The sequence below is a fragment of the Protomyctophum bolini genome, assembly GCF_963924005.1.
Source record: "Protomyctophum bolini genome assembly, chromosome: 20".
Classification (NCBI taxonomy): domain Eukaryota; kingdom Metazoa; phylum Chordata; class Actinopteri; order Myctophiformes; family Myctophidae; genus Protomyctophum; species Protomyctophum bolini.
This window is the reverse complement of record NC_137881.1, coordinates 6444263-6472091: the sequence shown is the minus strand read 5'-3', so window position 1 is coordinate 6472091 and position 27829 is coordinate 6444263. Positions and strand designations below refer to the sequence as shown.

At 43.7% G+C, this 27829-nt stretch overlaps 1 protein-coding gene across 1 annotated transcript in view; it reads right to left on the bottom strand.

Moving 5' to 3' along the window:
* Nucleotides 1–4534: 4534 nt before the first annotated feature.
* Nucleotides 4535–27829, bottom strand: part of ache (acetylcholinesterase (Yt blood group)) — a 36421-nt gene continuing 13126 nt past the window's right edge. The window contains exons 2-10 of the mRNA XM_080791890.1: nt 20530–20936; nt 19126–19246; nt 16487–16710; nt 14247–14510; nt 13129–13354; nt 11711–11911; nt 10659–10851; nt 8980–9158; nt 4535–6579 (exon numbers count right to left, since the gene is read on the bottom strand). Of these exons, the coding sequence (XP_080648016.1) occupies nt 6458–6579; nt 8980–9158; nt 10659–10851; nt 11711–11911; nt 13129–13354; nt 14247–14510; nt 16487–16710; nt 19126–19246; nt 20530–20865 (1866 nt within the window). The 5' untranslated portion in view covers nt 20866–20936 and the 3' untranslated portion in view covers nt 4535–6457. The remainder of the gene's footprint in view (nt 6580–8979; nt 9159–10658; nt 10852–11710; nt 11912–13128; nt 13355–14246; nt 14511–16486; nt 16711–19125; nt 19247–20529; nt 20937–27829) is intronic.

Genomic DNA, 27829 nt, shown 5'->3' with positions numbered 1-27829 from the left:
AAAGAACGACTGACATAGAAACATAGCTTTTTCAGAAAACTATCAGGATGTAGAAGAACTTTTTAGAATCTGATCTCAGGTCAAAATACAGACAATTTGTCGAGATACCACCTATTTGAACGAACCAGGAGCGAGAGAGAACTCATGCAGGATACATACAGCATAAACTGAATAAAGGTACAATTGCTAATTGATTAAATAAATAAAAGAGCAGACAAAACTGGAGCTGGAACAGCATGGATAAGTGTGGTTCTCTCTCCTGGTTGGATGGAAAATGTATTTTCTGTTCATCTAAGAGCAGGAGAGGCGAGCAGACCTCTTGTCACTGAACAAACACTATACAGCAATGTTTTGTATACACTATATACATCTATATATATATATATCTATATATCTACTATACACTATCACAATCTGGAGCTATTTAACACTTGTTTTTTTGTTTTTATAAGAAGGAAGAAAAGTCTCTTCTCTTACACCCCTTTAAAAAAAAGACAGAACAAGAACAGATGCTGTGACAGCGAGTCAAATCATAAACAGTATGGCACACGTTTCATATGTTTGTACACAAATAAATATTGCTTTTTTAAATACATATATTCCTCAAGTCGTCATCATCATCATCCTCCGCCTCATCATGGCCGCTACCTGTATGTCAATTAATTGAATTTAAATATCAAATATATTCAATTATCAATCGTTAATGTATTACGTTATTGCTAACATCAAACGTACCTAATGTCAAAAGAAGTATACTTCAACAGTAATTTTGATAATAGGCATTGCTATGTTCAAAAACAAAAAAAAAAGCGCTGAACAGTAACATTTACTTGAGTAGTACTGTACTTGAGTAAAAAAAAACCTAAAACTAAATATTATCAGATCACACAGTAGTATTTTGTGGTACCTAAAATAACAGTCAGGTTGGAGTATTAGGTGTGTGTGTGGGGGGGGGGGTGGGGGTGGGGGGGAGGAGGCGGGGCTTTCGAAGGCATGCACGAAGGGGATTCGCCACGGCAGTAGGGGGGAGGAGCTTAGAGCTTTCGAGCGCAGGCTTCCGATTGGACGCGATGCGCCCAAGCACGTGTCACTCGGAGTCGAGCCCGGTCACCGTTAAATCAGGAGTGTTAATTTAACTCAGTGAGTGTGCAAAAATGGAACCAAAGATGGACATTACATTTAAGTCAATTTAACACTGAGGATTTTACACATGCATCCTTTTTGTGTGGTATAATTATCTCTATACATAATTATGTTATTATTACTTTAGTGAACCGTATATCCATATATATATATTGGCTATATATTTATATATATATATTTATTTTCATACACTATACAGAGTGCTTTCATCCATAAATACAGGAGGGTTTTCATGTCATTCGATCATGCCTGGTACATTTTGCACTAACCAAATCCATTTGCAGAATCAATCAATCAATCAATCCATGAAAATGATTAACTTCCGGTGTCGATATGAATTGATATTGCACAGGCGGACGGTTTATTAGTGGACAGTAATGATAAATACAGTACACGCACGCACACACACACACACACACACACACACACACACACACACACACACACACACACACACACACACACACACACACACAGGTATATACTTCAAAAGTAAATCAATGATGACAACAAAAAGAGATAAAAAAATTTATGAGCACGCGATGAGACAGTGGTGTTAAGTATCTAAGTAATTTACTCAAGTACTGTACTGTACTGTAGTACTGTTAGACCTACTATTTTTGATATTTGAAACTTGAGTCCTTTTACTTTGGTTCTGCAAGTAGGCATATATTTCGATACCAAATGACCAGTACCTTTTGTACTAAGTCAGATTTTGAATGAGAACATGGAGAACATTTGTATTGTATTTTTGTGGTATTACCAGTGAGTGGTGGAAAGTAACTAAGTACATTTATTCAAGTACTGTACTTAAGTATAATGTTGAGGTACTTTTACTTTACTGAAGTACATTTAGTTACCAATACCTTTACTTGTAACAGAGTATTTCAAAATTATATTATTATAAATCTGCATGGTACTTCTCCCCAACACTGATACAGTACAGTACATAAGAAGAAACGCAGGGTTATAAAAATGCTTCCTCTCACTCTTTCATTTAATCTTCTCCATCTGACTTCCGTTCTCTCCTCTCCCTCCCTCTCTCTCCTCTCTCTCCTCTCTCCGCCCACTCTGAACCGCCCGACCTTCACCTGACTCCACTGCCACTGATCACAGGCTGTCTGTCTGTCCGTCTGTCCTTCCATCCATCCAACCATCCATCCATCCGTCTGTCCACTACCCAACCCCCCCCCCCCCCCTCTCTCTGTCTCTGAGGCTGACGCAGCGATCTGTCACGTCGGGTCCTTTTGCTGAGTGAATTACTGTACCCCTCCATTACGCTAATGAGAACACCAGCAATGGATGACAGAGAGAGAGAGAGAGAGAAGAGGGGATGGTTGAAGGAGAGAGATGGAGAAAGAGTTATATGCATAGTTTCATTTATTATATAAGATATTCCACTGTTAGGTTCTTATAGCTTACGTACAGTATATGATTCTTGAAGACTATTTTATGCATTTGATGTATATGTTTTGTTCTTGCTTATACTGTAAATCGCTCTGGATTAAGAGCGTCTGCTAAAAATGCCTAAATTGTAAAGAGGGGGGAACAGGAGGGAGAAGGGGGAGGAGAGAATCAAAGCGACATGGGATGAAGGAAGGACGGACGGACGGACGGAGCGGAAGGAGGATGGAGGGATGTGTAGACGGAGGAGTGGTTTGAAACACACAGAATATCAACAGGATGCGCACTTACTGTATACGCACTTACTGTACGCACACGCGACGGTAGAAAGTACATTTATCCCATTCTGACCTGAGATCAGATTCATACCAGGTTTCCACTGGACAACACACTGGTCTGATTAACCCCATTCTGACCTGAGATCAGATTCTAAAAAATGTCAGTCGTTCTTCGATTTAAAAAAAATAGCAGAGTGGCGCGCTACGAGCTTGTAGATCTGCTATTTTTCAATAGCTAAAGCGTAACATGATGCCAACACCAAAATGTGTTCCCGTTCAGAATGGGTTATTTACCCAAGCACTGCTTCCACCACTGCACGTACGCACACTAGCACTACAGCTGCATATGACATGAGGATAGAACACACACACACACACACAGACACACACACACACACACACAGGACCCATGTTCCCTCTAGGCCAAGCACAGGCACGGTCTCGCGTGCAGCAAGACGAAACGATCTATTTGTTTTTAGTGCTTTCTTTAATGCTTTCAAATGTTAACGACACACCGGTTTGAACCGGAATTATATAAACGATAAGAAATGTTAGAAGACAACGCTATATACTCTACATACAGAAAATAGCAGATCTACAAGCTCATGCGTCACAGTGATCACAGTCAACTCATCATCGGGCAGATTGCTGTCGTAGGCAATTGATGTTAAGGCTAATGATAAATTAATGTTTTTGGCAATATAGTCTCTCTTTTGTTCTTTCTTTTCCCCCCCTTTTTAGCCAGCTTGAGAAGCATATATTCTACTATATTTTTTGTCTTGTAGAATCGAATATTACCATATATAAAAACTGAATCCAAAATAAGGGGGCTGTGGTGCTTTGTATCCACATTTGTTATTTCACATATTTGATTTTTGATTAATATTATTATATCCTTTCTTTTTTTTTTACTCTTTGTGTTCCTGTAAGGCTTAGTTCAGTCCTACTGAATGGCAACGTTGTTCATAGAGTGCGAGGGGGACGCTGTGAGAGCGATGTTCAAGGCGCCAGGTTGGTCGTCGTGGCTAAATGGGTATGACGTTCTATTGCTCCCGCTCGGCCGCTCCAGGCCGTCGAGAGTTGAATGAGTCGTGACGGATTAGAGGGAACAATGGCTTGGACTGAAATGAATACACACGCGTACACACATCGTGTATGTGTACGCGGTGTACACACACACACACACGCACGCACACACACACACACACATGCACACACACACACACACACACACACACACAGACACAGTGACACACACACACGCACGGCACACACACAAACATTTACTTGTTTGTGTTTAGTGCATTTACTACAGTATTATGAATGGCTCACGATTCCTATATGTGACTGATGATTTGGGACCAACAGGTATAACGTCAAACAACGTTAAAATAACGTTAAAAACAACGCAACGGATGGACGACGTCGTACACCCGGGCCCGCGACACAGAAACAGACATCTTTTAAAAAGGATACTTTGACAAACTGGACATTTGGTTACTCTTTTAATTTGGCATGTGTTGCTATTACGGTGAAAATGTTCTGCCATGTTTTCATTTCCACTCAAATATATATCACTTGATTGTATGATTACAGTATAGTTCAACAGTTCATCTCTCCCCCCCACCCCCCCCCCCCCCCCCCGATCACGTAAACACAACTGCTATATTATCTACAAGCGTTCTGTTTTAATACATAAAATATAATACTGTATACTATACTTTTGTCTGGCTTCAAAAGTCAGTAATATCGGCACCGCTCCGAATGTTTGACCTTACAACAAACGTGGAGGAGGAGGAGGAGGAGGCCGCGCTGAACGACGTTAGCGACGTTAGCACGTCTGGAAGCTGCATGCTCGCTCCAGGGACGACGGAAATTATTTAAAATAAATTATATATATATATATATATATATATGTATTTTTTAAACGAGGGGAGCTTTCACAACCGCCCGCCCGGCCCACCCACTTACCCCCACAACGCAACAGGTTTCTGGCCAGGTGACAATCCCCGTCCCCTTTTAATTAACACAGTGGTTGGAAATGCTGAGATCCACTTTGTCTCCCCAAAAAATCTGATTTAATACTTTGACTTGTGTGGTTTGGCGAAAAATAGCCGATCTATAAGCCTCACAACGTGTCATAGTTGTGACCACGTTGTGATCTTCAGGATCTGCAACTTTGGTCAAACGACGCAGTGTTACAACGGAGCGTGAATTAAATCGTTACACATGGATGGATGGGAGAAACATGGATGACGGAAAAGACAAGAGCGGTGGTGTAGCAGGGTGGCAATGGGTTGTACCCCCGTACCCCCCGTTCCTCTTTCCCTACTACCCGCCCGCCTGAACACCACAGAACCAGAGAGAAAGACTAGCAGACTAACACACACACACACGCACACACACACACACACACACACACACACAAACACACAGTCGCAAGCAATGCTCAAGACAACCAAACTCGGCAAACGGTCGCAAGGACAGTCTTGTGTTGTTGTCGACGTCTTTTTGAAGATCAACCTAACAAGCTAACAACAGTGTGTTGCCTAGCACGACACTGTGTTAGCTTCGTTGTTATCTGGTGTATCCGACGCTGTCGACTCGACCAGCGACACCCGTCGTGTACAAATACAGCTTGAAAACAATGAGCAAAAAATGGCAAATAAAAAAAACAAGTCCAACAAAACTTCGTAGAAGCAGTAGTTAGTGGTAGTAGTGTTGTTCAAAACAAAAAAAACCTGAAATGTTGAGAAGGAAAACAGATAAAACTGAACGATGTATAAAATAAAATAAAATAAAATAGTGGAGCAAACTGACAGAATCCTGGAGCTCAGAGTCTCACAGGCCTTATTTGTCGTACGTCAAACGAGTATAAATGATGCGTCGCTAACCACCTCACACTATTCACAACGCGCCCTCACACACACACACACACACGCACACACACGAACACACACACACACACACACACACACACACACACACACACACACACACGAGGTAATGGCACGCTGTTGACATTTTCCCTTTCTACTTCTTCATGCAACGGCGCCGATCGGTTCCCTCCATAATTTCCCTCCATAATTTCCCTCCATAAAACGGCCAGTGAAAAGACAGCAGCATCGATTGAGACGACGTAATACCGGCATGTTTCACAACGTCGGGCGAAAAAACGGAAACGCAAGTTCAGAGAAGAAAAACACATGGTTGTGAATAAATTAAATAAATAACATAAATACAGTGTCAGAACTGTGTGTGTGTGTGTGTGTGTGTGTGTGTGTGTGTGTGTGTGTGTGTGAAATGTTTAAGCTCCGCATTTCAGCTGATATTGAAGCTAACGAGCGAACAACGAGCTAACAGTGCTACACACTGTCAGCTTGTTGTATATCTGTTCTTGTGTGTTTGTGTGTGTGTGTGTGTGTGTGTGTAGTGAAAAACAATAAGTTATAGAAGATACAGTATCTGATCTTTCACAGCAAAAATCTTTCTTTCATTCTCTCGCCTGTCTCTCTCTCTCTGTTTCTTGCACTCCCTCTCTCTCTCTCTCTCTCTCTCTCTCTCTCTGCGTGGGCGTGTGTGTGTGTGTGTGTGTGTGTGTGTGTGTGTGGTGGGGATGTTGGGGGAGGGGTTCAGAGGTCAGTGCAGCGCTCCTGTTTGCTGTAGTGGTCGAACTGGCTCTTCCAGTGCATCATGTAGGATGACCAGCGATGGAACTCCACCTTCCACTGGCGCTCCGCCTCGTCAATGTTGTCTGGAGGAGGGAGAGAGAGAGAATGGTTAGAAAGACAGATCTTTCCGCTGCATGGGGGGCGACTGTGTTTTTAGGGTGAGTCTTCCAGTTATACCGGTATAAGAATCGAGTTTTGAACTTGTTTTGAGTAAAAGTAATTTCATCCTCTAGTATAATAATTGGTCCTCACTAATGAAGATGAAGTCTGGTTCACTCATACTTTGAAATGTGACGGTGACAGTAATAATATATCCGCGGCTGGATAAATGACACGCTTTGAGCTCATCTAGATGTTTGTTCATCGTGCAACACTTGTTGTATGACAGAGAATAAATTGGGCGTTCCTCTCTACCGACTGTGTCCTTAACCTGGTGGGTTAACCCATTCTGACCTGAGATCAGATTCATACGAGGTTTCCACTGGACACACACATGGTCTGATTAACCCATTCTGACCTGAGATCAGATTCTAAAAATGTCAGTCATTCTTCGATTTTTCAAAAATAGCAGACCTACAAGCTCGTAGCGCGCCACTCGGTGGCGCGCTATGAGCTTGTAGATCTGCTATTTTTCAATAGCTAAAGCATAACATGATGCTAACACCAAAAGGGGTTCCCATTCAGAATGGGTTAAGGACACTGCACTTCATCATGTTCTTTTGCCAACTCGTAGGCCAGCCGTTTAGTAATGAGTGAGCTATAGCTCTAGCTGCTGTACGTCGGCCTGACCCTCCTGGACGGGGCTGACTGTTTATGAGCTGTTGAAGGATATGTTGGCAGAGCAGAATAAACAACAGATTCATCAACGACATCCTACACTGTTCTCTCTCTGTCCCGGGACTTCAGAAACACTTTGTAGAAGTGTTGGATCAGAAAAACGTCTTTAAACTGTCACTTTACGCGGTTATGGGGACGCTCCAAAAGGGGTCCTGACCCGACAGACATGATGGTAACTAACCAATAACACGATGGCCACGCACAGCTTTACTGTGTTTGCCATGAGAACGAGTTTAGTTTACAACCGGTCGTATCTGACATGCTGCGTATAAACCCCACAGTTTGCAGAAGCAGTTCTCATCTAATAGACAGAGAGCGCGTTTTTCATATTGATCCGAGAGAGAATGCAACGATCAATAATTATGTCTCTTTCGGGGACAATGAAGATTAGAGAGCGAGTGAGATTGATATCAAATGATAAAGTCTCCAGACGGAGGGAGTGAGGAGGAGCGTCTCTGTGGAGAGACACGAGAACACGGCGCGGTAAGGTCACCTCCATGGAGGAGAAACACAAGCGTCTAGAATGTCACACTGCAAATCTCTCATCACCTGACCTTCACCACCGCATCCATGCTCTTGGTTCTGGTGGTCTGTTGTGATGGAAAAACTGAGCCGTGTGTGTGTGTGTGTGTGTGTGTGTGTGTGTGTGTTTGTGTGTGCAGGCATTCTGTCTGCATTACTGACCATGCCCGTCTCTCTCTCTCTCTCTCTCTCTCTCTCTCTCTCTCTCTCTCTCTCTCTCTCTCTCTCTCTATATATATATATATATATTAGGGCTGTCAATCAATTGAAATATTTAATCTGATTAATCGCATGATTGTCCATAGTTAACTGTGATTAATCGCATATTTTGTATACGTTCTAAATATACCTTAAATCAGTGGTTTTCAAGATTTTTCATATCATAGCCCATTATTCATTCTGCATTTGAGCCACGGACCACCATTTGATGACATTTAGCCTTCCAGACCCAAACTAAAGAACTGTATTGATGTTGGCCAATGGTACCATTACGAGAGATAACAGGCCATGTTGATCAAAATAACATGTTTTCTAAGTGTGTGAGAGGGGGAGAGAGGCGGGGCTCACTGACTGCCTGCATTCACATGCATGCGTCTCTCAACCATTCTGTTAAACTTCACAGTGCGTTAATCGCGCGTCAAAAAAAATAGTGCCGTTAAAAGGATTGTGAGTTAACTAGTTAATAGTGTTTGTCTGGGCCAGCCAATGGCCAGCTGGACCAAAACGGATCTAGAAAGATGGCGACTTCCATTGCAAGGACTGACAGGCTTCATTTTACGTTCATGTTAGACCCTGGGAACGCTTTGTCCATATTTTTTACAGTCTATGGTTAGGAAGCGGTTAATGGTTAATGGACTACAGTTGTAGTTCTTACCGGTGATGTTGAGTAGACGTGATAGGAAGCGGTTAATGGTTAATGGACTACAGTTGTAGTTCTTACCGGTGATGGTGAGTAGACGAGGTAGGAAGCGGTTAATGGACTACAGTTGTAGTTCTTACCGGTGATGTTGAGTAGACGTGGTAGGAAGCGGTTAATGGACTACAGTTGTAGTTCTTACCAGTGATGTTGAGTAGACGTGGTAGGAAGCAGTTAATGGTTAATGGACTACAGTTGTAGTTCTTACCGGTGATGTTGAGTAGGCGTGGTAGGAAGCGGTTCCAGAAAGCACACAGCTGGTTCCTCAGACCTTTATGGATCTTCAGCGGCTCCGTGTTGAGTCCCACGTGTCTCTGGTCGCTGATGCTGAACAGAGGCCAGCGTTTACCCGTCTCCATCCCACCCTCATGGTTCACGTTGGGGTTCCTGGTGGAGGAACAGAGAGAGAGAGAGGCGGGGGTTAAGGTCGGATACAGTGTCAGTTCAAAACAAACATGGGTAAATTAAATTATCCTATACAGCACTGCCACCCAAGCGTGGAATGCCCTGAGCCCCTCTCTCTCAAAAAAGAAATGCAGATCACTTGCTTCTAATTAAAACAGGCCTGAAAATCCACCTTTCAGTATAGGCCCAAGGGAGAGGAAATGATCACACTTCCTTTTCCCCCCTCACTGTGTATATACAGTGTTTTATTTTGTTTTACTATGTAGATTTTGTGTTGTTTTTACCTGCGATGATATTGAATTTTGTTGTTAATATTCGTGTCATGTCTATGAATTGATTGCATACAGTATAGTACCTAAATGGAAACAAGACAGCAAGCAAGGACAATTTTTTTGTGCTATCCTTACAGTGTCTATCTTTTGGAGTGAGTGTTATATACATTCTGTCTAATAAAGATTTGGATTATTATATCCCTCTTCAGCCCTATATTCATTTTGGCCACTGCTATTTCCAAACGATTCTTATACATTTGAAAACATGAAATACGGGACATTCTGCATAATGAGTACCGTACTTTTACTTTTGGTACTTTGAGAACATTTTGATGCCAATACTTTTGTACTTTTACTCAAGTACATTTTTAATTCCAGACTTTTACTTGTAACAGAGTGTTTCTACATTGCAATATTTTTTTGTTAAAGTCACAAGGGGGGCGGCGGGTATAGAGTGGCTGGATGGTAAACCGCAAGGTTGCCAGTTTGAACCCTGTGGGCTCCCCCAGAGTCAGTGTCGAAGACGTGTCCTTGAGCAAGACTCTGAACCCCTAATTGCTCCTGATGTGCTGGTTGGTGCCTTGCATGCAGTTTCCGCCGCCATCGGTGTATGAATGTGTGTGTGAATGGGTCAATGTAATGCACAATCTACGTATGTAAAGCGCCTTGGATAAAGGCACTGTATAAATGCACCTTCTAAAACGGGTAGTCCCAATACTTCATTCTGATTGGCTGGTTACCGTCACGTGACCGGTGTAAACTCACTGATAACCCACTCCTTCAATCACTTTGTATCAAACTGCAGCCTTGTAGCTGAACTGGGGAAGGGGAGCGCTTCATTGCTTTACAAACACATGCCGTGCGGGCGTCTAAGCACCGCCCGTCTCATATGACTGTGAATGTGTGGCTCCAGGCAGCCCCGTAAAGATATCAAGCGCTATTCTCCCGTCACATAGGCTACTTGCAGAGCAAAACAAGGAAGTGTTGTGGCTCTGGCTCGCTCGCTCTGGTGGCGCAAAGCGTAGATACTTTTGTGAATGTAATAGTTTTATTAGGTTAATATTGCTATAATGTTTGTAACCGTTACCTTATTGCTTAAATTTACCATAAGTACTTCTCCTACCACTGGCCCTTTTTTGTCAAACAACAACACAACCTTGAAACCTCCAGTCACAGTATAGCTTGTGGCTCTAACTAACATGTGGCTCACCCGGTGCGGGCGAAGTTGGCCCAGTATCTCATCATCTTGCGGCTCAGTTTCTCCTCTTCGAAGGTGTAGTTGAGTCTCTTCTCCAGCGGCAGGCCGAAGACGAACTCTATCTCGTACCCGTGCATGACCCCCATCCACTCGGGCCACTCCAGGTTGGACGCGCGGTGGTCGAACAGGTACAGGTACACTCCGCCTGAACGGAGGGTGGCCTGAGGTTATTATCGTTAACTAAAACTTACAAAAAATAATGAAAACTTGGGAAAAAGGGTGGAGAAATCTGGACTAAACAAAAACGATAACTAACTGGAACTTTATTGTGTGTTTTACAAAACAAACCGAAATTAGATACAAAATGCCCTTAGATTTAGTTTTTCTTGTTACCAACAGTAACTGCATATAATATTTTTTTTAACCGGGAACTTACTTTTGTTGAGTTTTTATTACACAACAGACCTACTTATACTCTGACCTTTTTGAACCCTGCACCTCACACATAAGCCAAAGTATTTATTTTATTTTTGTCATCTAACTAACTAATAATATAAGAAAATGTGTTTTACATAATGTCGGCCTCCTGGTGGCGCTATGAAGAGCAGATGTGAAAAATTCCAGGCAAAGGTTTTTCCTTGGCTTCTATGGAGTATATGCATAGAAGGTTTTACACAGATCGGTGCAGTTATAGATAAAACCACGATAAAAAACAGTTATGGCGCCACCATGATATATATATATATACACACACACACACACATGCACATGGGCGTATTGGGGTGGTACGGTGGTCCGTCGTACCAGTGTTGTTTTTGGCATATTTTACACTTTGGTTGCATGCTGAAAATAGCAGTTCTACAATCTCGCGAACTGGATAACTGAATCTCTTGTCCACTAGTCCCTTCCTAATATTTTTGTCTAGTTTTTATTTGTTGACGAAATTGTCAGTATATTTAGTCTTAGTTTTAGTCATCATAGATTCGTTTTTATTTAGTTTTAGTCAGTGAAAAAAAGGTAGTCTTAGTTTTTAGTCGACGAAAACAACACTGCGTCATACATACCCTGGGAGTTTCCGTTGTTGCTCCGGACGGCGAGCGTGCGTGCGAAGTGCGCCAGGGGGCAGATGACGTTGTGGTCGCCCACGATGTCGTCGAGGCCGTCGCGGTTCTTCACGCCGTTGTTCTCGTCCATCCAGTCGGTGTACTGCAGCACCACGGCCTCCAGGCCGATGTCGTTGGCGTGGGGGACGCTCATCTTCACGCCTAGAGAGAATATACCACCACAGCATAGGAGGAGTTAAGTTAACCCATTCTGACCTGAGATCAGATTCACACGAGGTTTCCACTGGACACACACTGGTCTGATTAACCCATTCTGACCCGAGATCAGATTCTAAAAATGTCAGTCGTTCTTCGATTTTTCAAAAATAGCAGACCTATACAAGCTCGTAGCGCGCCACTCGGTGGCGCGCTATGAGCTTGTAGATCTGTTATTTTTCAATAGCTAAAGCATAACATGATGCTAACACCAAAAGGGGTTCCCGCCCCCAAAATGGGTATCAATATTAGTAGTATCAATAGTGAGATGTAGAAGTTACATAATGCATTTGTCACTAGTTCACACGAGAGTTTGACTTTGAGTTTCATGGTTGTGACTTTGGCATGGTGGCCGGGGCGCGGCTGCACTAATAACTTTAGGTTCAGGCCCCGTCTATAGAGTTTGAATGGACAGGTATATCAGTCAAAAGGGAGACATCGAAGAGGAAGGAAGGATGGATGGGGATAGGATCAGCATAATGGAATGTCAGAACAGGTTCTGACATATATCCATATATGGAGATCTAAGGGGTTTGTGAGGTCAGATGTAGAGTTGCTGGCCAATATTGATGACATCGAGGATCTATATATGGGCTTAATTGCGACAGCAGGTTGCGTTTACTAGTGTGACATAAGGGTTGTGACGGACAGGTCTGCTGACGACGTCAACTCGGAATCTCAGGAATGTAACGGCAGCGGGGACGGAGTGACGTATTTTAGCAGTGGCATTGATTTCAGGCCGTGTAGTTTCAAGACTTTTTACGGCAGAATTAATTAATTTTCTCCAGAAACAGGTTGTATCAATAACTCCTCTAGCAACAGTGCTCTATATAGTCTACTTATTATGTAGTTTTCCTCTGTGTGGCGCAAGTCGTGCTGACAGGCGCGCAGATAGGGTGGGGGACGGGGACGGGATCGACCCCCTCAGTTTCATGAGGAGGGGGGATTATCCTCTCCAAAATGTATCGTGGCTGCATGTGTTTTGCTGTTGGCAGTGTTTTGCCGTGAAATCCGCTTAAAAAAACGTGGAAAATCTGCATAATTATGCGCAAAAGTGGGGGGGATATCCCCCCCTCCTCATAGCCCCCAAATATATACCCCCCCCCCCCCCCCCAGTTATAAAATGCTATCTGCGCCCCTGCGTGCTGCAGTCAGACATATACCTTCCAGGAAGTCCTCCTTGGAGATGAGGCTCTCGTTGTTCTTGCTGAAGCCGGGCGCTCCGTACAGCAGGAAGTAGGAGCCCTCGTCCTGGTTGACGCCCATCAGGACCTGCGTGTCTTTGAAGTCTCCTGAGTCCAGCATGGCCTCGGGCGAGTCGGGCACCACGTCGCCGTCCACCACGGGCACGAAGGCGAAGCGGAACAGCTGACTCTCCCACGGCATGACCTGATGACCATGACCACGGTTATGACGTTATGTTACCGTAACTAACATGACCTGATGACCATGACCACGGTTATGACGTTATGTTACCGTAACTAACATGACCTGATGACCATGACCACGGTTATGACGTTATGTTACCGTAACTAATGACCTGATGACCATGACCACGGGACGTTATGTTACCGTAACTAATGACCTGGTGACCATGTGACCACGGGACGTTATGTTACCGTAACTATAACATGACCTGATGACCATGTGACCACGGGACGTTATGTTACCGTAACTATAACATGACCTGATGACCATGGGACGTTATGTTACCGTAACTAAGTACATGACATGATGACCATGTGACCACGGGACGTTATGTTACCGTAACTATAACATGACCTGATGACCATGTGACCACGGTTATGACGTTATGTTACCGTTCAGTGGTGGAAAGGAACTAAGTACATTTACCTAAATGCTGTACTCAAGTACAATTATTTAGTTTGCACTTCACTTGAGTGTTTTCCAATTTCCAATACTTTTACTTCCAATACTTTTACTTTCATCTCTTCCATCACTGTTAAATCAACTCAGTGGCCTTGTGGTTAGAGTGTCCGCCCTGAGACTGGGAGGTCGGGGTTCGATCCCCGGCCGGGTCATACCAAAGACTGGGAAAATGGGACCCAGTGCCTCCCTGCTTGACACTCAGCATCAAGGGTTGGATTGGGTAAGTCCCTGCGACATACTAGCGTCATGTCCAGGGGGTGTACTTGTACATCAAGCTGCCTCAGCTCACGCTACAGAAACAGGAGATAGGCTCCTGCCCTATGGGCCTCATGGCTCGGCAAGGCTACTTACTTTACTTATCACTGGTAAATAATACCGTACGTGTACGTACCGACCACTCGTGCTCCAGGAGCTCCTTGGGCGTCCGCGTGCGCAGGCAGTCCACCAGCTCCGTGTCGTTGCCGGCGACGTTGCAGAAGTTGAGCTTGGCCAGCTGCGTGGCCCGGCGGCGCGCCTCCCCGGGGGTCACCGAGGCCCAGGGGCAGTTGGGCACGCCGCTCTGCAGGATGGCCCGGGTGAACAGGTTACGGCTGCCGGGCATCATGAGGTGGTAGCCCACCGAGGCGCCGCCCGCGCTCTCGCCGAAGATAGTCACCTGCAAGCGGGGGGGAATTAAACAACTTCAGTGCACTGTGCCTACACATGTCGCGACCGAAGGTCGCAACATGTGTAGGCACAATGCAAGGAATAAATGCATTCGCCATGTATCCGAAAGAAGTCTGATCCAATCACTTTTAGATTTCTCCAGTTTAATCCTGAGTTTAAGTTTTGTTGTGTTCAAGATCTGATTTTAGGCATGTTTAAGCCTCCAGGAAAATCCGTGTTGAGGTTCTTAATCCACTGTTTTTCATTAAAACGTCTTTGTCCTACTGTCCAGTTGGGATTGTGTTGAAGTCCAGCGCATTTTATAGCTTCAATGCCGTGAGCCATGAAATGTTGCACAAATCTTGTGGTTGTCTTTTTGGCATTGTTAATATTGTATCTGTGTTGTCCCAGCCTAGTACCTATTGTTTTACCCGTTTCTCCGACATATTGTAAACCACATTTTTCACATGTGATTAAGTAAATGCAGTTGCTGGTTCTGGCTGTTATTTGTCGTTTAATCTCTAACACACGTTTTGTGGTTCTATTTTTTACTAATTGTTTGGGTTTGAAGTATTCTGGTCCCTGGCGTGCTGGTGTGTTGATTTATTTTAGCTTGCTGTGTACTAGATAATATTTAAGGTTTTTATTTTTTCTGTAGGCCAATATAATTTTGGTGGGGGGGGGGGGGGGGAGTGACTTGAGTATACACGGGGCAGCGGTGGCCGAACGGTTTGCGGAGCGGTCTTGATATCGGAAAGGTCGCTAGTTCGTATCCCCGGACCGGCATGTTAAAATGACCACCGTTGATTGAAGTGCCCTTGGACAAGGCATTGAACCTCTACCATGAAATGTTCTATGGCTGGCTGTAAACAAGTTCTTGAGCTTAGTCCAGTTACCCTGGGTAAACATAGTAACTTTCTTTCTTTCTTTCTTACATTTACTCGAGTGCTGTACGTTTGTATTTTCCAATTTCCGATACTTTTACTTCTATACTTCTCCACTATACATCTCGATTATTTGAAAACTTTAGTTACTAGTTCATTCGTAGATTTTGATTGTTATTACAATTATTACATTCTGAACTGCCCACAGCCCGCCTATAAGAGACACAGACAGAGTAGAACAAAATGGTGGCATTTTTTATCATGAACATTAGTGAGGACTATTTTCATGGCTATTTTCATCAAGTGTAAAAAGCAGTCATTACGATGGCATCGTACCTGCCAGTGTTGTTTTTGGTAGCAAATTTCTATATTAGTTTCAGTCGTTGTCTCTTGAATAGTTTTCACTTAGTTTTAGTCACATTTTAGTCACCTGGAATGTTCTAGTGTTTATTCTAGTTTTAGTCGACTAAATGTCATACGATTTTAGTCTTCTAAATCTACAGTTGATTTAGTCGACTAAAATGTGTTTTGACAATGGCATATTTTACACTTTGGTTACATGCTGAAAATAGCAGATCTACAACCCAGCATATAACTGGATCTCTTCTCCACTAGTCCCTTCCTAACATTTTAGTCTAGTTGTTGACGAAATTGTCAGTATATATTTAGTCTTATAGTTTTAGTCATCATATATTCGTTTTTATTTAGTTTTAGTCAGTGAAAAAAGGTATAATCTCACAAACATTTTTCGTCTTAGTTTTAAGTCGACGAAAACAACACTGGAACATTGTTAACCATCTGTAACAATAATTTATGAAAAGCTACTACAGTGAAGTCTGTTAACAGAAGTTGTTGTAGGATATGTGGGGATTATCTGACGAGGTACCATTTGAGTGGGCAAAACCTTACATATACTAAATAATACTAAATTGTTTATAGGGTCAATATAAGTAAAAAATAATATAGCCTTTCCACAGGAGTATCTTTTTATATTTTTCCGAAAAGAATACAAACAGCCAATAGCATAATATTACAAAGTTATCCCCCCTCACTGGTGAAAATTCCGGGAGGTTGTCCGGTATTCGTTTGAAGCGTAGTGTACCTGCTTGGGGTTCCCGCCGAAGAAGTGTATGTTGTCCTGGACCCACTGCAGCGCCAGCCGCTGGTCCAGCAGGCCCACGTTGCCCGGGGCCTCGTGGGAGCCGTGCAGCGCCAGGAAGCCGAAGGGCCCGATGCGGTAGTTCATGGACACCACCACCACCGTCTCCGTGTGGGCCAGGTAGCGCCCGTCGTACACGTCCAGGGACGAGGAACCGCTGTAGAAACCTAGCAGAGCAGAGCAGAAGCACACGGAAAACACAGCCTCAGTTAGCACCCAAACATAATTCACTGTCTGATCCACTCTCATCACACACTCCATCTCTCTCTCTTGATATTTGTATGTTTCCCTTCGTGGTTTTATTTTCCCCTGGTGATGACTCGCGGTACTGGCCTTTCTGTAGTAGAGCTAAGCAGGGCTTACTCGACTTACTCCTTTGGTAATACATTTTATTTTTTTATTGAAATGTTTTATTTGGGAAAGGTGGTATCACAGAGATTATTGCATATATCCGCTTTCCAGTTTCTTCCTTTTTTAACCCATTTTGACCTGAGATCAGATTCTAAAAATGTCTGTTTGAAAATGACAGTTTTCTGAAAAAGCGTTTCTATATGTCAGTCGTTCTTCGATTAAAAAAAAAATACCAGACCTACAAGCAGATCTAAAAGCTCGTAGCGCGCCACCGAGTGGTGCGCTACGAGCTTTTAGATCTGCTATTTTTCAATAGATATAAAGCATAACATGATGCTAACACCAAAAGGTGTTCCCGCCCCCAAAATGGGATGAATAAAAACGGAATTTTGAACGTTCAGTGGATTTTCCGTCGTCTGGGGTTTTCTGGAACAATTAGGCTCAAACAAGTTGCTCTGATGTGTCTGTGGACGGTGATGTAACGGTGCATGTGAAGAACATGCTATAAGAGTTTATCAGCGTCTAAAGCAGTGGTTTTCAACCCTTTACATATCAAGGACCGTTATTTATTCGGCATTTGAGCCACACGGACCACCATTTGATGACATTTAGCCTCTCAGACCTACAGTATAACGTCATTGGATAAGACTGTGTCCACTTGGTTTCATTTGGTTTCATTTTACGCTCTCAAGAGTTAAAGATCTATAAAGGTCCATTTGGTTATACCAACTCTCCATCATTTAGCTGCATGGGGACCACCTGGAACCCCCTCAAGGCCCACCGGTGGTCCCCGGACCACTGGTTGAAAACCACTGGTCTAAAGTGTGTGCTGTCACAGTGCCGACGACGGTGTAACGGTGAAGACTTCCTGAGTCAGGACACACATGTACACTGTCCTGAAATGACCCAGGATCACATCTCCTGATGAGTCCCCCTGACGGTCCCCTTACCTCCCTATACCAAACACAAGATACAAACTGTCAGTCTCCTTGTATAAGAACTGCTCTTAAACACAATCAACGCCGGGATTTCTTTCAAAATAACAGCTCGGCGTGACGCGCAGATATAGGGCCGCAAACAACCGGGAGAAATATCTTTGCTTGCTTATACCTCGCTATCGTTATAACGATAAAGTCGCTGAATAATCCCTCCTCACATTCATATTTTGAACGAGAGGCAGGTCAGAAGTCAGAAATGAAGAGATTAGTATATATCCATCTGCTCAAAACCACCAATGTGTATCAATGCATTCATTTTCAGTAGACTATGTAGATGTCTATCTATCGGACGACTATACAGTTGATTTGGAAAGCAGAACGTTGCTGTGTTGAGTCCTTATACTATAATTCCAAGAGGAGGATCATAATATCGCTCCAGTGGCTCGCTGTCCGTTGAATAATTAATTTCAAAATACTGCTGTTGGATTATAAAGCATTGAATGGTTTCAGGCCAAAAGTACACTTATCTTGTGTGATATCATGATGAACCGATCCAGACCGCTCAAATCATCTGGGATAAAAAGGTCTGCTTTCTGTCCCTAGAATCAGAACTAGTACTGTACTATAAAGTACACTTTTGAGGTACTTTGCTTGAGTAATTCCAATTCCCAATACTTCTACTCCACTACATCTCAGAGACAAATAGTGTACTTTTACTCCATTACAATTATTTGAAAACGTTAGTTACTAGTAGTTAGTGGTAGATTTAGATTATTATTACAAAATATAGGCTATACATTCAGCCCTATATAGATTTCGGTCGTTTTGAAAATAGCAGATCTACAAGCTCACAATGTGTCGCATCGCAATCGCATACATTTGCAAACACTTGAAATGGGACATTCTGTATTAGTGAGTAGTGACTAATTCTGTTTTTGGTACTTTGAGTATACATTTTTATGGTAATGCTTTTGTACTTTTACTCATTTTGAATTCCAGACTTTTACCTTCAACGGAGTAGTTCTACATCGCAGTATTGATACTTTTTTACCTTAGCCCATTTTGACGTGAGATCAGATTCTAAAAAATGTCTTCTACACCCTGACAGTTTTCTGCAAAAAGCTATGTTTCTATGTCAGTCGTTCTTCGATTTCTTTCAAAAATAGCAGACCTACAAGCTCGTAGCGCGCCACTCGGTGGCGCGCTATGAGCTTGTAGGTCTGCTATTTTTCAATAGCTAAAGCATAACATAATGCTAACACCAAAAGGGGGTTACCGCCCGTCCCTGCTTACCTCCGCCGTAGATCCACACCATGACGGTGAGGTTGTGCGGCCGCGCGGACGACGGCACCCACACGTTGAGGTACAGACAGTCCTCGCTCATCTCCCTGTTGGGGTTCCACATCTCAATGCCCTGGAGGACGGGGAGGAGAGGTGCAACACTTCATCAAACACAATGATAAAACCTATGAATTCAATTACATTCAACCACCACAGACTGCATGCCAGCAGGCGTTGGGGCAGCCTCATGGGTCAGCCTCGTCGTACACGTCCGTCCACACGCACTTGGGCTCGGCGCGACGGAAGCGAGTTTATAATTAAATAATTAAATCGATTAATAATCAATCCCTTGTTTTCCCTTGTTTTTTGGGAATTAAACACTAATTAATAACTCATTCGACCATCTGGTTGGCTGAATTTATACTCATAAGAACCATCTTATTTTGAAAGCTATAAGTTATAATCAGATAATAGGAAAAACAGGATGTGTAATATCGATATATATATGTAACATGGCCCGCGAGTGTTAATTAATTCACCCAAAACATACATTAACCTTTTTTTAACCAGCGATCATAGTGTCTATAGAAATGAGCCGCTAATCAAGCTTGTTTTGATCCAAAACGCAGCCTGGAAAAAGAATCGGAGATATTAGGATTTTTTTTAACCCATTCTGACCGGGCACCCATTTTGGTGTTAGCATCATGTTATGCTTTAGCTATTTAAAAATAGCAGATCTACAAGCTCGTAGCGCGCCACCGAGTGGCGCGCTACGAGCTTGTAGGTCTGCTATTTTTGAAGAATCAAAGAACGACTGACATTTTTTTAGAATCTGATCTCAGGTCAGAATGGGTTAATCAGACCAGTGTGTGTCCTAGTGGAAACCTCGTATGAATCTGATCTCAGGTCAGAATGGGTTAAATCCACTTTGGTTTTTCCTCGTTTACTTCATCACACAGCAACTGAAGTGATACAGATGCTATGGAACAGAGTTGTGAAACGTAATGAATTAATTAATATAAAAATAGACGTCAAAAGACGATCTCGAAGACTATAAAGTCATAGGAGAAAATGATGTCAAAAGACGATCTAGTCTAGGCAGTGGGTGAGTAAAAAAAAACGCCAAAAAAAAGCTTGCGATGCGTTTTTATTAATATAAAACAGTGAAGTCATCAATATAATAATCTCTCTATAAGAGTCTCTTAGAGACTGGTGTATATCGGAAAGGTCGCTATAGTTCGTATCCCCGGACCGGCACATTAAAATTACCACCGTTGAAGTGCCCTTTGAGCAAGGCATTGAACCCCCTACCATGAAATGCTCTATGAGCAGGGCCTGGCTGTAAACAAGTTCTTGAGCTTATAGTCCAGTTACCCTGCAGGGTAAACATAGTACCTTTGCTTTGCTTTACTTTACCTGGAATCCCGGGTACGTCTCGTCAATGGACTGCCAGCAGGCGTTGGGGTACTCGTCGGCCTCGTACACGTCCGTCCACACGCGCTTGGGCTCGGCGCGGCGGAAGCGGCGCTTGCCCACCGGCGGCTCGGCGAAGGGGACGCCCAGGAAGGCGGTGACGTGGCCGCGGCCCGGCACGGGCAACTGGCGCCCGCGCACCCGCCCCGCGTGCGTCTGCACCACCAGCTCGCCGTCGCTCTGAGCCAACGCCGGAGACCAGGCCAGGAGGGAGAGGAGGAGGAGGAGGGGAGCGAGGAAGAGGAGGGGGGAGGAGGAGGAGGAGGGGGCGCTGCACATGGTTATGGCGGTCGGTAGAACCGGAGGCTGTCGGGACTCCGAGGTGAGGGAGGATCTGTGACCTGTTACACCTGCAGAGAGAGAGAGAGAGAGTTAGCGTGACATTATAGGAAATTTGACCACCGACCCCAATCTGAAAATATGTTGTTCCAGGGAGGCATTTGAGTTAAAAATGGTCGCTATGAAAGAATATATATTCAAAGCTTTGTGCCACATTTACATAACTTTAAATAAAATAGCAGATCTACAAGCTCGTATATCTGCTATTTTTCAATAGCTGAAGTATATACAATAATGGTTAAAGTGGTTAAAAGCTAAGGTGACACAGGTCTTAATGGTTGAAGCAATAAGCCATACTTTACCATGGATTTTTTTGTAAATGTTAAACTGCCCCCCCCAGCTCCGGAAAATAAAACTTAATTTGCGATGAAAATGCTTCAATCTGGTGCACTTTGAGATCAAAATTAAGAGACTGTGATCTCACATCATATTAGATTATTATCATCTTCACTGTGCTATTGCCATTTGCCAACATCAATTATACCATTATACCAAAATGGTATCAATTATACCATTTTGAACGTCCACACAATAATTGTGGGTCATGGCATGCTTGCCACAGCCATAATTTCTAAAGCGCTTACCAATATAGCAACATGGAAATCCTGCACATATCCTAATTAAAACAATTCAAAGATTCAAAGACCACTCACGGCGATAGAAAATGCTCTTCCTGGGCTTGCGAAACAGTCTCACTCTCACTACAACAATACTTTCTATAAGAACGTACAGTCCCCTATAGCAACTGACGGCACAAACCAGTCCAGCACATTGCCGTGCAAATTAATGGCGGCGCTGTACGTAACCTTTAAAAGTAAATGTTGCATTTATATAGCGCTTTTTCTCCATGTACATTCACGCATTCAGACACATTCAACACTCCGATGGCGGAGGAAACTAGTTCAGAGTCTTGCTCAGGGACAGTTGGACACTAACTCTGGACAAGCCCGGGATCGAACTGGGAACCTCGCCTTCCCATCAGGCCAATCTATACCGGGCCACTCCAACCCTGAGCCAATGCCGACCGTGCTTTGTGAAACTTTGCTCACAAGATAAAATAAATACCAAAAGAAAGCGAAAAGGGACGTCAATCTCAATTGTAAACGAGACATGATGGGCTCATTGATATTGACGACTGTGTTCTATGGGTGTGTGTTTGTTGAGTGTTTTACAACGGCACACAACCAACCAAAGCAATGGAACTATCCGTTTTAGTGCAATAAAAAGGCACACACAGCAGATTTCTTTGGAAGGCCCAATCAGGCTCATGATCAATATGTGGACAATGGGCGAGATAGAGGCGGAATAACAAGAGACAGACGAAGAGAAGAGAGAGAGACACACACACACACACACACACACACACACACACACACACACACACTCAGTTGATAGTACAGAAAAAGAGGACATGAAATATTCAACCCATCAAGGCAGCAGTGTCCAGTTTCCACACACACACACACACACACACACACACACACACACGCACACAAGCTTTTAACAGTAACCCTATAAAGACAAAAATAGCTCACAACACAACTGCTATTTCCTATATGCACGACATCAGTCCGCGACTCACGGATGTCTATTTCTCCTGCTGTACTTGTGGGGACATTTGGCACTCATAAATATAGTAGTACGAGTGCATGCACGCACGCACACACACACACACACACACACACACCTGTGAGTTTTGTGTTTATATTTCCAATGCATGGTTGCCGTAGAGACAGGATTACCTTGGGAGGCACGGTAAAGGGATAGGGGACAGCTGTGTGTGTGTGTGTGTGTGTGTGTGTGTGTGTGTGTGTGTGTGTGTGTGTGTGTGTGTGTGTGACTTGTGTGTGTGTGTGTGTGTGTGTGTGTGTGTGTGTGTGCGCGCGAGTGCATGTGCGCTTGTGCTATTTCCGAATATGCTGCCTATTCGTTGAATAGAGGGTCTATTTTGGAGATGTCACCTCTCTCTCTCTCTCTCTCTCTTTGTCTCACACACACACTGCGTGCGTGCATGCGTGCGTGCGTGCGTGCGTGCGTATTGATATGTATGTACTATGCTTGGCAGTGTTTCCACTGGAACAGCCGTTGGCCTCAGAGTCCCTCCACCTGACCACGTCATTAATGAAATGAAAAGCCTGCCATTAAAACCAGTAACACAATGAATGCGGTGGTGGTGCCCCACCTCCTCCCCTCCACTCACCCCCCACCCCCTCCCTTATGTTCCTCAGTTCGGGGGTCCCCAGTGACTGCAGGGGGCCCCCGGGGGACTTCTGCTTCGGCAATGTAAACGTATGTTTTCTCATGCCAATAAAGCCCCTTTAAATTTAATTGAATTGACTGGGGGTTGGGGGGTGTGTGTGTGTGTGTGTTGGTGTGGTGTGGTGTGTGTGTGTGGGGGGGGGGGGGGGGGGGGGGGGGTGGCCAGACTGAAGACTGAATGCGTCAGTCTGTTCATTGCCTCCACTGTAAGCCAGTAGGTTCTGAAACCGTTTTCTTAGCGTAATCTGATGATGATAATATATATATATATATCCATTAACCACTGGCAGAGGCAAAAGAATCCAAATTAAAAATCCTTCTCTAGAGTGACGTTGCTCTGAGCAGGGAGGAGGGGGTCTAATGGTAGACCAAAGCCCATTTGGGACAAAACACTGTGAAAGCATTTCTGACATTATATCAACAAGGGATGTAATCAAACAATTGCTCGTCAGAATTCTCCTTTAACTAGTATGTTCACTTAGTAGTAGTATACTAATAAGTATTAGCCTTGACATTGACATGACAGACGTGATATTGTCTCTTCTCTTCAAGCGGTCACCTTCAATACACCAAATATGGTGTCCGAATATGACGCACACTCTCAATGTTTATTTGGCCCACAGAATGCACACAGACTCCCATCAGTCAGTCAGTCAGTCAGTCAGTCAATTCAAACTTTATTCAAGACACTCACAGGGGGGTCCATAGGGCGGAACACATAAAACATAAAAACACAAAAGTAAACAAACTATAAATACACAAAGCCTAAACAAACAAACAGGGGGGACTTATCTCTGTACATACAGGCTAGAACGCCAGTGGCTCCACAGCTTAGATGATAGTCTGACAGAGCTCTTAGCCGGGTTAGAAAGTGATGCAATGATGCTGTTCTCAGAGTCTGTTAACCTGCACATAAATCTATGCATCAGGTTTCGTAGCACAGCAGGGCAAGTGGGTACATTTATTTCTACAGTCAGTCAGTCAGTCACGGACAGGAGTCTCCTGTATGTGTGCATGCAGGCACTCATTGACAGAGACGATGGTCCCCTTGGGGCCCTGATAGGCCCCTGGGGGCCTCCTACACACATCTGCCCCCCCCCCCCCCCCTCCCTGGCTCTTAAGCCCCAGTAAGCCTGTAAAAAATAAAACAATAAAAAGTCCAGCCAATAGAACATTAATGGATGTCTATTGTCAACCACCGTTTAAAAGCTCTGTTTTATGGCTTTCCAATACCAGCTAAATGCATAGTTTATGGTCAATTTAGCCAACAGCCTCATCCCTACGCTGGACCAGTTATATTAAATGCATAGTTTATGGTCCATTTAGCCAGCAGCCTCATCCCTACGCGGGGTACCAGTTATATGAGCCAGAACAGAGCCACAGCGTGGCATCGTGTAGCCTGCTTCCACATGGTGGTACCATATGGGATGATGATATGACATACCAGTTACCACTCACTTTAGTAAGACGTTTTCTGATAATATAGGATAAGATGAGATGACTAATACACAGAGAGAGAGAGAGAGAGAGAGAGAGAGAGAGAGAGAGAGAGAGAGAGAAAGAAAACAAGAGACAGAAAACACACACAGAGAGAGAGAGAGAGAGAGAGAGAGAGAGAGAGAGCAACAGTCACAGAGAGAGAGAGAGACAGAGAGAGCGAGCAACAGTCACAGAGAGAGAGAGACGGAGAGAGAGAGTTACAGAGAGAGAGAGAGCAACAGTCACAGAGAGAGAGAGAGAGAGCAACAGTCACAGAGAGAGAGAGACAGAGAGAGAGAGAGAGAGAGCAACAGTCACAGAGAGAGAGAGACAGAGAGAGAGATAGAGAGAGAGAGCAACAGTCACAGAGAGAGAGAGAGAGACATACTGTAGAGAGCATTGTGTGCATGTATATAGTCTCTCCATCACTCACACTTTACTGTAGAGGCCTTTAACTAAAGTACATTATTCCCCATGACCGTTCCCATTCCAACATCCATGCACACATTACTGTATAAACGCATTAGAGAGAGAGGGAGGTGGGGGGGGGAGTAAAATTATAATGGGATGGATAGTGGTGGCAGTGGCTCAAGGGTAGAGCGTCCGGATCCCAGCCTCCCCCTCCCCTCCCCTCTGCGAAAAGTAAAGCCTGGTCACAACGTAAGGCAGAGAAGCATAAAGTAAAGCCTGATCACAACGTAAGGCAGAGAAGCATAAAGAAAAGCCTGGTCACAACGTGAGGCAGAGAAGCATAAAGTAAAGCCTGGTCACAATGTAAGGCAGAGAAGCATAAAGTAAAGCCTGGTCACAACGTAAGGCAGAGAAGCATAAAGAAAAGCCTGATCACAACGTAAGGCAGAGAAGCATAAAGAAAAGCCTGATCACAACGTAAGGCAGAGAAGCATAAAGTAAAGCCTGGTCACAACGTAAGGCAGAGAAGCATAAAGAAAAGCCTGGTCACAACGTGAGGCAGAGAAGCATAAAGTAAAGCCTGGTCACAACGTAAGGCAGAGAAGCATAAAGTAAAGCCTGGTCACAACGTAAGGCAGAGAAGCATAAAGAAAAGCCTGGTCACAACGTGAGGCAGAGAAGCATAAAGTAAAGCCTGGTCACAACGTAAGGCAGAGAAGCATAAAGTAAAGCCTGGTCACAACGTAAGGCAGAGAAGCATAAAGAAAAGCCTGGTCACAACGTAAGGCAGAGAAGCTATCGGCGGATGTATCCTCCGGAACATCCGTCAGATGTATTTCCCCCAGAGATACGATATTTTCCCGACCAATCACAACACTTGTTTCATTTGCGGAGAATGTAAACTGATTTGTAAAGCATCAACGTAATTTATTTGGGCGATACTTTGTTTTGGGCGCAACTTCCGCCCCAAACAAATGATAGTCTTTACAGCGTAGGTCTTGCCCAGGGTGGGCTCCCCCAGAGTTAGTGTCCAAGTGTCCTTAAGCAAGACTCTGTCTGAACCACTAATTGCTCCCATCGGCATATGAATGTGTGTGTGAAATAATCTATATCTATAAATGCACCATGTCTCTTTGCGTCTGTCTGTCTGTACGGCTGTAATGCACGTAACTTCAAATTCGACACATGTATGCAGTGCCGGTGTCGAGTCCGTCGGACCCACGGTTGTCCAGAACCGCCACAAAAGGCCAGTAGGTCAGTTGGGCCGTTTAGAGCTTTAAAAGTTACCAGTGAAATCTTAAAATCAATTGTAAAAGTTACTGCACAGCGGAGCCAGTGCAGTGCGTGCGGCCAGTACCAGCAGGGTAATGTGTTCTGATCTCCAGTGAATGCGTTGAATGTAATGCACAATCATTAATGAATTAATGAATTGCATTTTTATATCATTGAAAGGGGCTTTGGATAAAAGCACTATATAAATGCAGCATTTACCATAGATTTTGGTTTCAGACACTTCATGTCCACTTCCACTTCTGTGTAGAAATGTAAACAAATGCAAGCAACGGAACGGATTCATAGCCTTACATAAACAGCAGTCTGACACTGTTGATGTTACACAGCCCAGCCATAGCAAATATCATTATCCTGCCTGTCCTTCTCCTTTAAATAGACTGTGTGTGTGTGTGTGTGTGTGTGTGTGTGTGTGTGTGTGTGTGTGTGTGTGTGTGTGTGTGCGTGTGTACTACCGTACACTACAGTACGGTAGTAAAATCCTGGTTATTTTTACAGTGCCCTCACGAGTCACAAGTGAAAGTCATGCAATGTAACATTCACTTTATTCTTAGCGACACCTCTGGTAGCTCAATTGTCATTACAGACTACAGTCTTACAGTCTTATATGGACTATAATTCCCAGAATTCTGTTCAAAACTAAATCACAGAAGTAATACTGCTCCAAAATGAATGCTGCAGGCCTGCAAGGTCCTACCGCTGAGATTTATTTTAGAGAGTTGTCAGAAACTGTATTAACACGCCATTGCCGAAGTCCTTTGTCAATTGAAGCCTAATTTTGATACTGACGTTAGCACAGCACTGGACCGTCCATCTTAGATCGCCGTCGCCATAATAATCCATTCTATCCGTTTCTTTCAGTCGCCTGTATCTCCCATTCCTTGTTCCCAGATGGCATTTTTGGTCAAAACAACGTTTCTTTAACGGCACAGAGCCTACGATGTGGAGCTCCCCAGAGCTCCGGTCTGGATTCATATTATAAACAAGGCCGGCCCAGCTCCGTGTAGATTCCTAGGTTACGTCTACCGCAGTGCTAGCTGACCGGAAATGGCGGCTTTTCAAAATAAGAGCTCAAATTTAAAACAATGCTGGCGTGAATTAGATAATAAATATAATGCTGTTTAAAATAAAGTTGTCGAAAAACACATTTATGTGGAATATAGTATATAAAAATATAGTATATAAAAAATATGTATATAAAAATATACATGCGGTAAAATATTATATTGAACATAACTTTTATTGAATTGAATAAGTTGCAGAGATATTAAATGAACAGTTGGATGAGCACATTGCATGTGCAGAATACTCACTATAGCGACATCAAATATCTACAAACAAATTATTCAAATGCAATGTCTGTGTGCAGTGCAGCACATGCACAGATAGACAAATGTGCCCATGCAGGTGTGTGTGTGTGTGTGTGTGTGTGTGTGTGTGTGTGTGTGTGTGTGTGTGTGTGTGT